Here is a 13,157-nt window from a genome sequence, read left to right as displayed (position 1 = left end):
TCTTTATACCCTTCCACCGTCATAAACATTACGCAGTCATTTAATCTTCCTGAGTCTGAACTCATATCACAACATGGAATCTACTTCACTTCCCAACTAGGCAACACGAAAAGATCCTTCATAACACCCACAACTCGGGGCTAAACATCAAATCACGATGGAAATCAAACACCAAATAGTTCTTGCTGCCCCAAAGCAGACCTTCTCGCCTCATTCGATTCATATGAACACATCTCGCAGTCACATCACCCTAATCACGTAGCTATCCAGTCATTACTTCTCTTAATAGGGACGCAACAGAACATATAGATCCAGAAACACGCGCTCACGCAATCAACAGCTCAAGGCTCAAGCTATAGGCAAAAATCTGGCCTCAAGTCTTCCAGACTGGCTCAATCTCAACACACAGAGATCATATCTCGCTCCTCGATCAGGGAACCGCAAGCCATCGATGCACATCTGGTACTGAGCGCTCATGCGCACATACAAATGCGTGGAAAGAATTTAAAGAATTACATTTCAAGCTGAATCAAGAACGCACGATAAGAACTCAAGAATGTGAAGTTTTTCCTAAAGGTTCTACATCCTCCTAAGGATAAGTACAGATGTCTCTGTACCGATCTGCGAGACTCTACTAAACCTTCTCATGACTCGTGAGACCTATGTAACGAAGGCTCTGATACCAACTTGTCACGACCCAAAAATTGACCCGGCCGTGATGGCGCCTATCGTGAAACTAGGTCAACCGACACAACTCCCAAATTAACTATTTATCAATAAGAATCATGTTTACGCCTTTAATTAAATAAATGTTTCATGATATAAGTCTAAATGAACAGTGCGGAAATAATATACAAGCCCGACATCGGGGTGTCACAAGTCACGAGCATCTACTAAGGTCTGAATATTACGAAAGTTCTGAAAATGTACTAAATACAGTCTATTGAAGACAAGAGGGAGAAAAGTAGTGTGCGGACATCGGGCAGCTACCTTGCTAACTCTGATGACTCTGCCACTGAGCAATCAACACCCGCTACTGGGTTCAGAAATACCTGAATCTGCACACAAGGTGCAGGGAGTAATGTGAGTACTCCAACTTAGTAAGTAATAAAGATAAATGAAAGCTGAGCAGTAAGAAAATACGTAAGCCACGTCAAACGCTACAACAAATGCAGGATATTTCCAACACAGTACAAAAATCATTTACTTCGTAAATCATGCTCAATTTCGGTAAAACCTTTTAAAACAATTTTTAATAGTTTCAAACGAGTGATAAAACAGTGAGTAAATATGATAGAAATGTAAACAGCCCCTCAGGCAAAACATGTACCATAAATCTCCCCTCAGGCATAATATCAACAGAACCAACCTCTCGGGCTACCTCACAATCACTCGTAATCAGCCCCTCGGGTATAACATAAATCAAGAATCGCTCATCGGGTAATAACATGGAACAACATCAGCCCCTCGGGCTATATCATATTTCATACAAGGTACCCGCGCTCACTAGGGGTGTACAGACTCCGGGAGGGGCCCCTTACGGCCCAAGCGTAATAACAAGCCATCTCGTGGCATAATCAATGTATCACTCACTTAGGGTACCGGCGCTCACTGGGGGTGTACAGACTCGGGGAGGGGCCCCTTACAACCCAAGCGCAATATCAAGCCATCTCATGGCATAATCAATAGGCTCTCGGACTCATATCAAGCCACCTTGTGGCATACAAATCGGCCCTCAGCCTCATAATCATGAATCAATACAATACTGCTGCGACGCGCAGCCCGATTCCATAATAACCTCACAACACAGGCCCTCGGCCCTACTCAGTCAGAAATCTCTAAAAGCCACTTGGGCATAGTAAAACATGATGCTCAGCTCAAAATATCATTTAAGATGTCAAAACAGAGTAAACATGGTTGAGTTATAAAAACAGTAGAATATAGTATGACTGAGTACAAGTATAAAGTTAAAACAATGAGGAATAGTAGTAAAAATTTCCTAAGGGTCCAAAACAGTTAGCACGAGGCCCAAATATGACATTCAGCCCAAACATGATGATAACAAACAGTTTTCAATCAAATACGCAGTAAACAGTCATTCGGGATGGACTAAGTCTCAATCCCCAATAGTGCACGACCACATGCTCGTCATCTAGCATGTGCGTCACCTCAATATAGCACAACGATGTGAAATTCGAGGTTTTATACCCTCAGGACAAACATTTACAATCATTACTTACCTCAATCCGGTCCAAACTCTAGCCCGCGATGCCTTTGCCTCTCGACCCGGCCTCCGAATGCTCCAAATCTAGCCAAAAGCAGATTCATACCATCAAAATATGCTAAGCGAATAAAGTCCACTCGAAAATAACCAATTTACATCAAAAACCCGTAATTGGCCAAACCCGACCCCCGGGCCCACGCCTCGGAATCCAATAAAAATTACATCAATAGAATTCTTATACTCCCACGAGTCCATACATACCAAGAACATCAAAATCGGACATCAAATGGCCCCTCAAATTCCCAATTTACACTCTCCAATTTCAAGCCCTAATCTCCCAATTTTTAGGCTATAATTTTCATGTTTAAACAAGTAAGAATCAACATAGGATCGAGTATTGAGTTCAAAAATATTACCTCCAAGTGTTTCCTTTTGATTCCCTCTAAAATTCTTCTCAAAAAACTCCAAAATCGCTCAAAAATGGTGAAAGTTAGACCCAAAATCGCGGACAATGGCTATTTAATCATTCTGCCTAGGCCAAAAGTTCCTTCTTCGCGAACGCGGTCAAAGCCTTGCGTTCGCGAAGCAAAAATAATTCACAACTCAAATTTCCTCTTATGCGAATGCGAACATACCCTCGCGAACACGATGACTTACTCAGCTTAGCCTACGCGAACGCGTTTCCTCAGTCGTGAACGTGATGCTCAATCAGACTCAACCTTCGCGAACACGGGACCAACATCGCGAACACGAAGGGTAAATGGTCTGCCTCACTCAACATCTCTTCGCAAACGCGAGGTCCCTCTCGCGAACGCGAAGAGCAAAACTCTGCAACACTGATCTGAAGAAATCTACAACTTTCAAAACAAGAATTTGATCCGTTTAACCACTCAAAACTCACCTGAGGCCCTCAGGATCTCAACCAAACATGTCAATATATCTCACAACATCATTCAAACTTGTTCCAACCTTTGGAACACACAAAATAACATTAAAACACCAAATTTGCATCGGATTCAAGCCTAAGAATTCCAAAAACTTCCAAATTCCGCTTTCGATCAAAAAGTCTAACAAACCTCGTCCGAATTACCTGAAATTTTACACACAGGTCACAAATGACACAACAGACCTACTCCAACTTCTGGAATTTCATTCCTACTCCTATATCAAAATCTCACCTATAACCGGAAAATGCCAAAAATCTCAATTTCGCCAATTCAAGCCTAAACCTTCCACGGACCTCAAAAATACATTCCGATCACGCTCCTAAGTCCCAAATTACCTAACGGAGCTAACCAAATCATAAAAATTCCAATCCGAGATCATATACTAACAAGTCAAAACTTGGTCAAACCTTTCAAATTTTAAGCTTCAAACTGAGAACTGTTCTTCAAAATTCATTCTGATGACCCTGAATATCAAAACCGACGATTTACATAAGTCATAATACATCACACGGGGCTAGTCATGCCCGAGAACTAGCGAGCGAAGTGCAAAAATTCAAAACGACCGGTCGAATCGTTACAGTACAACATGCTTGCGGCTATATTTTTCGTGCTAATAAAGCAAGTAGAATTCGTGTGTTTAAAGAACGATGTGCATATGCTGACCTTCCATATAGAAAAATTCCAAAAGATATTTGTAATAGGTGGAATTCTACTTATGAAATGCTTAAAATTAGTTATGATTATTAGTTGCTTATACAAATGGTATTTAATATGCATATTGGTAACCCCACTGATCAAATTGTTGAGTCTGATTGGGATGAGATCAAAGAGCTTATTAAATTTTTAGAAATTTTTTATTATGCTACAAAATAATTTTTTGGTATATATTATCCTAGTTCAAATAGAATCCTTCCTAGAAGGTGGCTGCGTAGATTAGATGCTCTTCAAAAGACTTGTATTTGTATGTGAAATTCAATACTTGTATTAATAAAATAAAAGGCTTTAGCCTTTAATTTGTTTTATGAATTGTCTTACTTAGTTACTTTATAACTTGAGATTATATTTAATAAATTACAAGTCTATTATAACTACTAAAATATTTCGTTACAAATCTTATGTTATAATTCTTTACTTAGTTTCTTTATAATTTATTAAGTTTTAAGTTTATTAAAAAAGTTATAAAAAAAACTAGCCATTGTAAACTTTAAAAATTTAGTCATTGTCGACTTTAAAAAATTAACCGTTGCCATCTATAAAAAAAATAGTCGTTGCCAAATTTAATGCTTAAATATTTAAATAATTTTTTTAAAAAGGCCCACGTCTCATCCCGTCCCGTCCCATTCGGATGGAATGGGCCTACCGGGTCGTCCCATTTATCCCGTTTTGTTTAAGGCCCGTCCCGTTATTATCCCAGTCAAAGTCCGTCCCGTCCCGATAATTTTATCCCAGTCTTGTCCCGTCTACTTGCTAGGACCCCACAACTATTTCACGACCACAATCTTCTCCTGATGTTGCTTTAATTTTACTTTTGGTATCGTGTAAATACTAATCAACAACCCATGTTTGGTGCGAATATATCGTCAAATTATTGTATTCCATAAATTTCTATACTAAATAGTGTAATAACTTTATATTGTTGAAACCATACATGTCATTTACATTCTTTAACATCTCAGAATGTATGATTTTGTTTGCTCGAACAACTTGAAATATAGTTATCGTCCATACACTCTAAGTACACATGCCAGCAGTTGGACAAATCATCAATTTCCCTGACTAGTAGTTGGAAGTAATTATATATAAATTCCCAAAGATGATATGGGAAAGTAAAATTTTGTTATCTCTGTCAACAAGGCTTTAATTTGTCTAGGAAACTGCTTGAAATGAGCAAATTCTTACACCTTTTGGCTTGCTTTATGAGAAACTAATCCAATTTTCAGTTAACAGCTCTACACTGTCTCCTGATCTGGCCTTGGTTTCCAGTGAGCACTTCAATTGCTCCCAATTTATTCATAGCCTTACCAAACTTATCAAACCATCCCATTTCATCATCACCAAACTTTTGCACCAAGCCCCTCGTTCTAATATCTTGAGCCAGTATTTGATCCGATTCAATCAACCCTTTCTTCATCATTAGTTGCTTGTAGAAAATTGAATCCATCTTGTACTGTGTTGTGGGATCAAAAGGTAAGGTATTCATTTGGTTAGTACAAATAAATCTCATGACTCCAGCAAGCCTTGGATCTAACATTTGTGCCTTCTCTGGTTCGTCCAATCTGTAAAGGAAGTTGAAACAATGGGCTACTCCAATTGAATGTGCACCAATTAGGACAACCAAATCTTCCGAATTTAGGCCTTTCTTTTGAAAAAGATCAATCATTTGATCCACTGTGTCGCCAGGAAGTGGTAGGTTTCCAACAACGTTTGCTTCATTGGATTCCATGCCATCGCGTCGACCACCTAGCACGTTGTAATTGGGGAGGCCTGATAAAACAAAGGCATCGCGCGACAAGTATGCCAAAATATCAGAGCAGGAGACAATGCCAGGGCATTGTCTCTCGAGCTCGGCTTTGATCTCGTCTATGAGTTCAAATCCCTTGACTGTAGCACCATTTGTGCCTGCTAACTTCTCCACTCTTGCACCACTGGGTGTTGTATCTAGTAATATCGACCCATCACATCCCTGCACATCAAATTCATGTTTTTGGTTAGACTAATATGTTGCAATTACCACCAAAATTTAAGATTGTATGAGTTAATGAGTTATACTTGGACTTCATTTAAGAAGATATGGTGGAATCTAGATAAAACTATTGCAGAAGTTGCAATTTGGAAAGTGTTGGCGAGGACTTACATTGACAAAGCAATCATGCAAGAGAAGGCGAGGTAATGCAGCAGCAATGGTAGAGTCATTCTGAAAGGCCCTGATTAGACCATTTCTTATAATATTCTCTGCTTGAGGACATGTTTTCTGGTAAAATCCCTCACGTAATCCATCATAATTCTCGGTCTGTTCTTGTTCTTCTGTTGTTTGAGGCACATCAAATGGTTGCAAATAAGGGGAAAATTCATCTCCTTCTTGTTGGTTTCCTCCAAAAATATGGTCAAAATCAAAAATTTTATCTTTGTGTGATTTCTTTCCCTTCTTGTTCTTCTTCTTCTTATGCTTCTTCTTCTTTGACTTCTTTTCTCTTAAAGATCTTTCATTCTTTTTCTCATGTGAGCGAGGAAGAGTAAAGTCATTGTCATTGGCACGAACAATATTATTATCACCACGGATTGTTACATCTTTATTTCTAGAATCATGTTCTAGAAATTCAGGAAGATGATCAAGAAATGCTGAGGCTAGCAAAGGAAGGATAATGCAAACTAGTAAAATAGCTGCAGAAATCCTAGCCTTAGCTGCCATCATCAATGGTGATTTGATGATATATATATTTGTGAATTGAGGTTTTGGGGGTGCTTATAAATTGTAAAGGAAAAAAGAAGTTAAGCTATTGTCTGTTAGATCTCTCATGGTAGTTATTTCAGTTAAGAAAATAAATGGTTAACCTCAAATTACGAAGGTCCTTACAAACTTCCTGAAAACATTTTCATTTAGAATTCTTAACCTCAAAATTTAAATAAAATATATATAAAAAAAAATAATAACTCAAAATACGAAGGTCCTTATGCCAAATCAGTCATTTCTGTAATACATATTACATCAAATATTATGTATGGATGTAGATACTCTTAAGTAACTATTAGGGAAATACATAAGTTGCTCCCTAAACTTTACGAGTGTCTTTTTACCCTCTTATTCGTATTCAAAGTGGAATTGTATCACCCAGAGAATGCTCCACGAATCTTGAGGCTGGTGGTGTATTACACAGGGCGCCACATCAGATGCCATCTAATTTAATTTATCTCTCTTTTTTCCAATTTTTATTTAACTCTTTCACTATCATTTCCTTCTACATTTCTTGAAATCCTTCCCAGAAATTCCATTGGACGTGGGCGTTCACAGTAAGACGGAAGGCATGCGCACTTCTGGTGGTGAAAGAGGATCTTGGTGGTTTGTTGTTGGCTTCCATCGGGGTTTCTAATGGTGAGAGCTGATCTTTCCGTAACATAACTGAGAATGACAGATCTGCCATGATCAATCACCGAAGCTTTATTTCTTTTCCAAATGAACTAGAGTTGATTTTGTTTAGTAACATAGAAGAGAAATAATAATAACCAAAACAATATTTTTCAAACATAGCCAATAAGCTGTGTCAAAGGATATATCCATACACACAAACGCAAATTTAGTTTTGTGGACCTCTTTTGGATATATAGAGACGGCAAACCCAATATGTGATTTTGTTCAATGAATTGAAAGAGAGACACAAAAGTGTTTGGGCATCATGAGTTATTACCAATGATTTCAACCAAATAAGGTTTGTCTTGGAGTTGGAGAACCTGCAACGGTGGTTTTGGAGGCACCACAGTGGTTTTGCAGGTGAAGATAGAAGATTGAGGGGAAGGAAGAGATGAGGAAAATGAAAAAAGAAAAGAGGCTCGCCAAAATTAGTCTAGTCAATTGTGTACTATCCAATTAAAGAATAACACATGCCTTAAATTAATCCATTTTTCACTTGTTTTTCCCCGTCACAAGTTTTAAGGAGTGAAAACACTCTCTGCCATCAGCTCTCAGGGTGGTATTAATTCTACTTTGAGTTAGAATCGGGGGTAAAAAGACACTCGTAAAGTTAGAATATGTAAATGAGTTTTTGAGACAAGTTTAGGGAGTAACTTATGTATTTTCCCCAACTATTACTATATTGAGATGAAAAATCAGTCAATCACCATAAAAAATCATTGAGTTCATGGTCAAAGCAGAAAGTTCTGTATTCTTTTGGAATTCTGTCTTCATCTTCTTTGACAGTGCAACGGAGCAAATCTCTACTTACATTTCCCTTTCACATTTCCCCACGGAAAGCCTACGAGCCAATGGTGGTGATAACAACTACATACAAAAGAACAATGAGAGACATTGACCTTAAAATCCATTTCAAAGACGAATAGATATTTGTCGATGTGTAAGAGATTAGAAGAATGTGATACTGCAGAATACCGTCCCTTGAGAGAATATCTTCCTAACTATGGTTTGGGAGTGTTGGAGTCTTTCTTAAGACATGCTTCCTGCAGCGCTCAAATATGCTGTCGTAGATCAAATCAAATTGAACTCCAGCTCGTTCCCGGTTCACAACGAAAAGAATGTGATCACCTTCCACAATTTTATAGTACCTGCACAGAAGAGGAAACTTGATGATTCCTGGAATAGAACATAATACTCTTTGATGAGGTAAGTTCCCATACATTACTCAAAGCGTAGAGAACATAATTCAATATAAGCATATTTCTTTGAATAATAGATTCTTGGAACTCGCACTTCAACCAAGTGATAAAGACTACATTTGCTTCAGATATCACCTAAAGATCTAAATCTACTAATGGAGGAAAACTATATCCAATCAATGCATATAAGTTAGTATCCATCTCTTTGATATAGGTAGGTATAGATGGTCAGACGAATCTATCACCAAAATCAGTTAGGAGACAAAATAATTTATGTCACTTTCACATGATATTATTGAGTTCTGATTTGGAATTCTACTAGAAGAATGATCAATACTACATTAAATCCTAATGAAGAAAAAGGATAATATTTGATAAGATACATCTTGCAAGGAAAATATGGCTATAACAATGGCTTATCATAAAGCAAAGAACCAATTCTTTGAAACCTCAATTGTTAATACCCAGGAATATGAGTGGCAAACGGGCGGGGCGGGGCGGATATGGTTCGGGTCGAAAACGGGTAATGAAAAAAACGGACCAATTATCCGACCCGACCCATATTTAATACGGATAAAAATGGGTTAACCGGACCATATTATCCATGAATTCTTGCATATGATCACTTTTGGGAGAATTCTTAATCTCCCTAACTTGAGGAACCCCAATTTGAGGCTTTACAAATGTAAAAGTTAGACCCATTGGTTATCCATTTTCTAAATGGATAATATGATTCTTATCCATATTTGACCAATTTTTAAGAAGTTCATTATCCAACACATTTTTTAGTGGATAATATGGATGGTTAACTGTTTTCTTTTAACCATTTTGCCACCCCTACCCAGGAATACTAATGACATAAATGAAGACTAACAATGAGGACTGTGTAGTTATTAAAGGCTATGGACACAGAACTAGAAGAGATACTATATGATATTAACTTGGCTAAACAAATACAAGAGCAGAATCTGACTGGTCACCTACCAGATGCCAGGTTGCAAGGGCTGACAATCAGAATCTTTAACGACAAGGTGACTCGGGTGTTCAACCGGCAAGCGTGGGTGCGTCATAGATATGGTGTTGAGAGCACCGTCATTGTCCCACCAATCTTCATCCCTGCATGTATTAGATGAAATAACAGCAATGAGTCAATGAAACTAGTTATTATTTGTATTGAATCCATAGTGCTGTCATATACGATGATTAGTTTGAGAAGATGCAATTTTGAATAGGAACTCAATTTTGCATTTGAATTACTGGTTTTGAAAACCTAGTGAGGTATTAAATTTATGACTTTAAACTGATCATAAACAGATTGTTTTAAGGATTGGAAATCCCCATCTTACAAAGGAAATTAAACAGAAACGTGTTCAGGTGACACTAAAATTAGGAGAACTGGAAATCAATTGAAAGTGGTGTTATAAAATCCCTACTTTGGCGCGGTGCAAATCAGCCATGCATGTATATCCACAAACCAGTCTAATAATCAACAATAACTTGGCCATGAACAACAATAACTCAAAAAATGATAACCGGATTGGAAGTGAGATCTCGGTGCATATGAGCATGGCTTAACACAACATAGTCACTCAATTATAATAGTTAATGCTTGATAAGATTTTCACAACAGAGATTCAAATGTTGCTGACTAATTAGAAATAAAATTCAGGTGAATATCGCATGTAGTATAAAGAATCTTCATCTATCTAAGTAAATTGAAACAGAGGAGTAATAGGCACGAACCTATAGCCCTTGTACGGAGGAGAAACATCTTGTGGATGCCGCCATTGGCTCATTTGCAGGACTCTGATGAATAGCAGCGGATGTATCCCTAGAACGCCAGAAGGAACTGTAAGACCCATTACTTGTGTGGTACGCTTGGTAGCATAGCTGAAGTAGTATGTTTGCGGAAATGTACGTAAGTGGCTGTTCAACTTCATTGACCCCTGGATAGTAAGATCTGGAAGTATCCAATCTCCCGAAGCAAATGGACCGCCATTCCCTAAAAGGCAATCAACAAAACCCCGGATACCACTTTTCCTCCAGGACATACTGAAGTGGTCAAAGCCAAAGTTGTAATAGTCCTTCAGCAAGGGAATGTCAAGCCACTCATAAATTATTACTCCAATGCGGCAAAGTTGGAGCAAACATACGGGCGTTAAGGACTTCCCATCTTCAGGTCTGTTGAAAAATTCAGTCAAATTCAGTAAAAACTGCAGTTTTACAGATCTCAGTTAACTGGTCAAAAACATAAAAGTAAACAAAGCTACAAACAGATGATAGCTTTGACAATAGTTTTATGCATATTATCGTAATATAATGGAGTAGCTACCTATTGTGTGCCTCCTCAAGTACTATGTACGCGAAGATCATCTAGGACTCTGACGTCACAGCTAAATATTGATTTATTAACTCACAACTCGATCAAATTTATAGCATAAAAGCATCTATTATTCACATGGCAATAATTGACCAAATAATGTTAAACTGCAGCAAGTAAAGATTTTGAGAAACTTACTGCATTCCATCAAAGTAAGTTCGGGTTGTCCCGTTAAGTGCTCCAGATAATGATGTTAGGCTTAACACCCAGTTCTCTGAAGTGTTGTCGTAACCTTTGAATGCCTATCATAGTAAGCTTAATGTTAATGTTGAACAGATTATTTAAGGTGTCCCAATTTTGTAACTAATTGTGCATTAATTTACCTTGTCAGCCAGCATCTGTTGCAAGACTCGAACAACCTGTGCTCCAGCTGAATGGCCCACAAAATGAATAGGATGATCTTCATCCCACTCGGGGTAGTGTCCTGCTTCATTTTTTTAGCCAGGAAAGAAAAGTGGCTAGTTTAAGTTAGACATTGAATTCACAAAGATTGAAATGCAATTAAGTAATAGTATATAACAACAACAATTGCGCCTCAGTCCAAACAAGTTGGGGTCGGCTGAATGAACTCTCATTGACCTTGTTCCCCCTTCAAAATTCATCTCAGACCAACATTATAGAAAATAAAAATTAAAATGAAAAGATTCTGACCTTGTTCATAAATTCGTCCAAATTGGGAATGCCCACAAGCCTTACTGTGTTCCTCCCCATAATCAACCTGCCCTCCTTTCAAATAATAAAACAATTCACGTGCCCTGAAAACTAAAATCCATCAATTGTTGCCAAAACACACACACACACACACACACACACACACACACAATATCACAGAATTTGAGCTAAAAATATCCACCTGTCATAAATGCTAGTAAGTGAACCCAAATCCGGTACTAGAACCCTTTCATCCTTTTTCTCTGCACCAGCGAAATATGAAAGTCCTCCCAATCTCTACAAAAGGCCACGTGGCAATTAGAATAAACAGTTGTGATCTTCATATAATGGAGAAAGAAAAAAAACCCCAAAACCCAAAGAAGGAGAAAATGTGTAAAAGGGGCATTACCCCTTTGCCAAAACCAAAGATTCCATGAACCAACACAATAGGAGGCAAATCAGTGTTAGTCTTTTTTGAATCATCTGTTTTAAGGCTAGTTTCCAAATTTGGCTTGAAAAGCCAATCGCTCAGAGTCTGGGAAACATCACCGGCCACTGCTGTGCTGAATATGTAAAGCCCGTAAGTCAAATGAACTAAACAACTCACAAACAGCTCTGTCAATTGGAATGTTGTCATCCACCATCTTACTACTATCATTTTCTTAGAGGAAAATAAAGTAGGGGTTAATCTCTAGCTCTTTTGATCAAATATAAGTGTTAGTAAATGTTCAATAAGACTCCTCAGTTCTTAAAGCCTATTGATGATTCTTGGAAAGGAGAGAAGAAAAACGTGGATTTCTCCCTTTTTATGTTTACAATAAATAAATTTGGGTCCTATTTTCTATTGGCCTGCTTTATAGAGTTTGTTGTAGAAAATTCAAGACTTGAAAAATAGTTTTCCACCACTTTCACATTCCCACAAATTGACCAATCAAAGCGTCGTACTCTGCCTCCCGTCACCGTGTTGTGAAACAGATTTAGGGGGCCAAAGTTGGTGGGTGTTATTGCCACGTGTTATAGGTTAAACGAGTTAGGACTTGGGAAAACATGAACCAAATCATCTGCCTCTGTTTATGCCTGAAATTTAATGTACAGATAGATTTAAGGGTATATAAACGTGCAAAATCCAAAATGGTCCTAAATATTTGGAGAAAATAATTGGTCAAGACTGATTCTTGCTGGCGTTCAAAATTTAGGAATTTTCGTTACATATCAAGGAAGTTTAAAAATAACACCAAAAAGTGTGATTGAATAATTGAATTTTTTTTATCGAATCTCGAATTCAAGTTTTGAATTAAAAATTTCTTAATAGGAAAAGTGCCTCTTAATGAGGCAACTTCCGACTCTGAATTAGTTGAAATACCCGATAGTTAAAGAAAGAGAGCAGAAAAATTCAATCCCAACAGTCACACTCCCTTATCTAAATCATCAAATTCATTCGATTATTATTTCGTCTTGTATGATTTTTCCTTTTTTTGCCTTTTTCTTAAATCAAAATGCTCTATGTACCATTTACAGTATTTTTATATTGAGGATCATAGACACTCAAATTTTAACAGATTAAGATAAATCCTAAATTCAAGACAACTCTTGAAATATTAGGAGTCTATTAGGGTTACTTGGTGGCTAC

General features: G+C 37.7%; 2 protein-coding genes across 3 annotated transcripts; both read right to left on the bottom strand.

Moving 5' to 3' along the window:
* Window positions 1–4,773: 4,773 nt before the first annotated feature.
* Window positions 4,774–6,689, bottom strand: LOC107776899 (peroxidase 57-like). The gene is made up of 2 exons (XM_016596850.2): window positions 6,026–6,689; window positions 4,774–5,854 (listed from the first exon to the last, which is right to left on the bottom strand). Exons 1-2 carry the CDS (start codon window positions 6,581–6,583, stop codon window positions 5,108–5,110), a joined length of 1,305 nt encoding a protein of 434 aa, XP_016452336.1. The 5' UTR covers window positions 6,584–6,689; the 3' UTR covers window positions 4,774–5,107.
* A 100-nt stretch (window positions 6,690–6,789) lies between these two features.
* Window positions 6,790–12,356, bottom strand: LOC107776898 (uncharacterized). 2 transcript variants are annotated; one of them, XR_001646073.2, is made up of 9 exons: window positions 11,937–12,356; window positions 11,730–11,824; window positions 11,528–11,631; window positions 11,200–11,300; window positions 11,015–11,118; window positions 10,240–10,677; window positions 9,481–9,612; window positions 8,005–8,445; window positions 6,790–7,303 (listed from the first exon to the last, which is right to left on the bottom strand). XR_001646073.2 is itself a non-coding variant. In XM_016596849.2 (8 exons), the coding sequence occupies exons 1-8, from the start codon at window positions 12,183–12,185 to the stop codon at window positions 8,295–8,297; spliced, it is 1,374 nt and encodes a 457-aa protein (XP_016452335.1). In that variant the 5' UTR covers window positions 12,186–12,333; the 3' UTR covers window positions 7,986–8,294. The 2 variants fall into 2 exon arrangements, 1 of the variants encoding a protein (XP_016452335.1); XM_016596849.2 differs by lacking the exon at window positions 6,790–7,303 and having other exon boundaries at window positions 7,986–8,445; window positions 11,937–12,333.
* Between the last annotated feature and the right edge of the window lie 801 nt (window positions 12,357–13,157).

Source organism: Nicotiana tabacum, chromosome 18 (genome assembly GCF_000715075.1).
Source record: "Nicotiana tabacum cultivar K326 chromosome 18, ASM71507v2, whole genome shotgun sequence".
In the NCBI taxonomy this organism is placed as follows: Eukaryota; Viridiplantae; Streptophyta; class Magnoliopsida; order Solanales; family Solanaceae; genus Nicotiana; species Nicotiana tabacum.
The sequence above is the reverse complement of the archived record's forward strand: the minus strand, read 5'-3'. Positions and strand labels throughout refer to the sequence as shown.

Excerpts from the sequence above, each read along its gene's own strand:
- LOC107776899 (XM_016596850.2), bottom strand. The coding sequence starts at position 6,583 with ATGATGGCAGCTAAGGCTAGGATTTCTGCAGCTATTTTACTAGTTTGC. Across the intron at positions 5,855-6,025 it reads TGCATGATTGCTTTGTCAAT|GGATGTGATGGGTCGATATT; the intron begins GTAAGTCCTCGC and ends TTTGATGTGCAG.
- LOC107776898 (XM_016596849.2), bottom strand. The coding sequence starts at position 12,185 with ATGATAGTAGTAAGATGGTGGATGACAACATTCCAATTGACAGAGCTG. Across the intron at positions 11,632-11,729 it reads CTTACTAGCATTTATGACAG|GGCACGTGAATTGTTTTATT; the intron begins GTGGATATTTTT and ends TTTAGTTTTCAG. Across the intron at positions 9,613-10,239 it reads CCTCCGTACAAGGGCTATAG|GGATGAAGATTGGTGGGACA; the intron begins GTTCGTGCCTAT and ends TAATACATGCAG.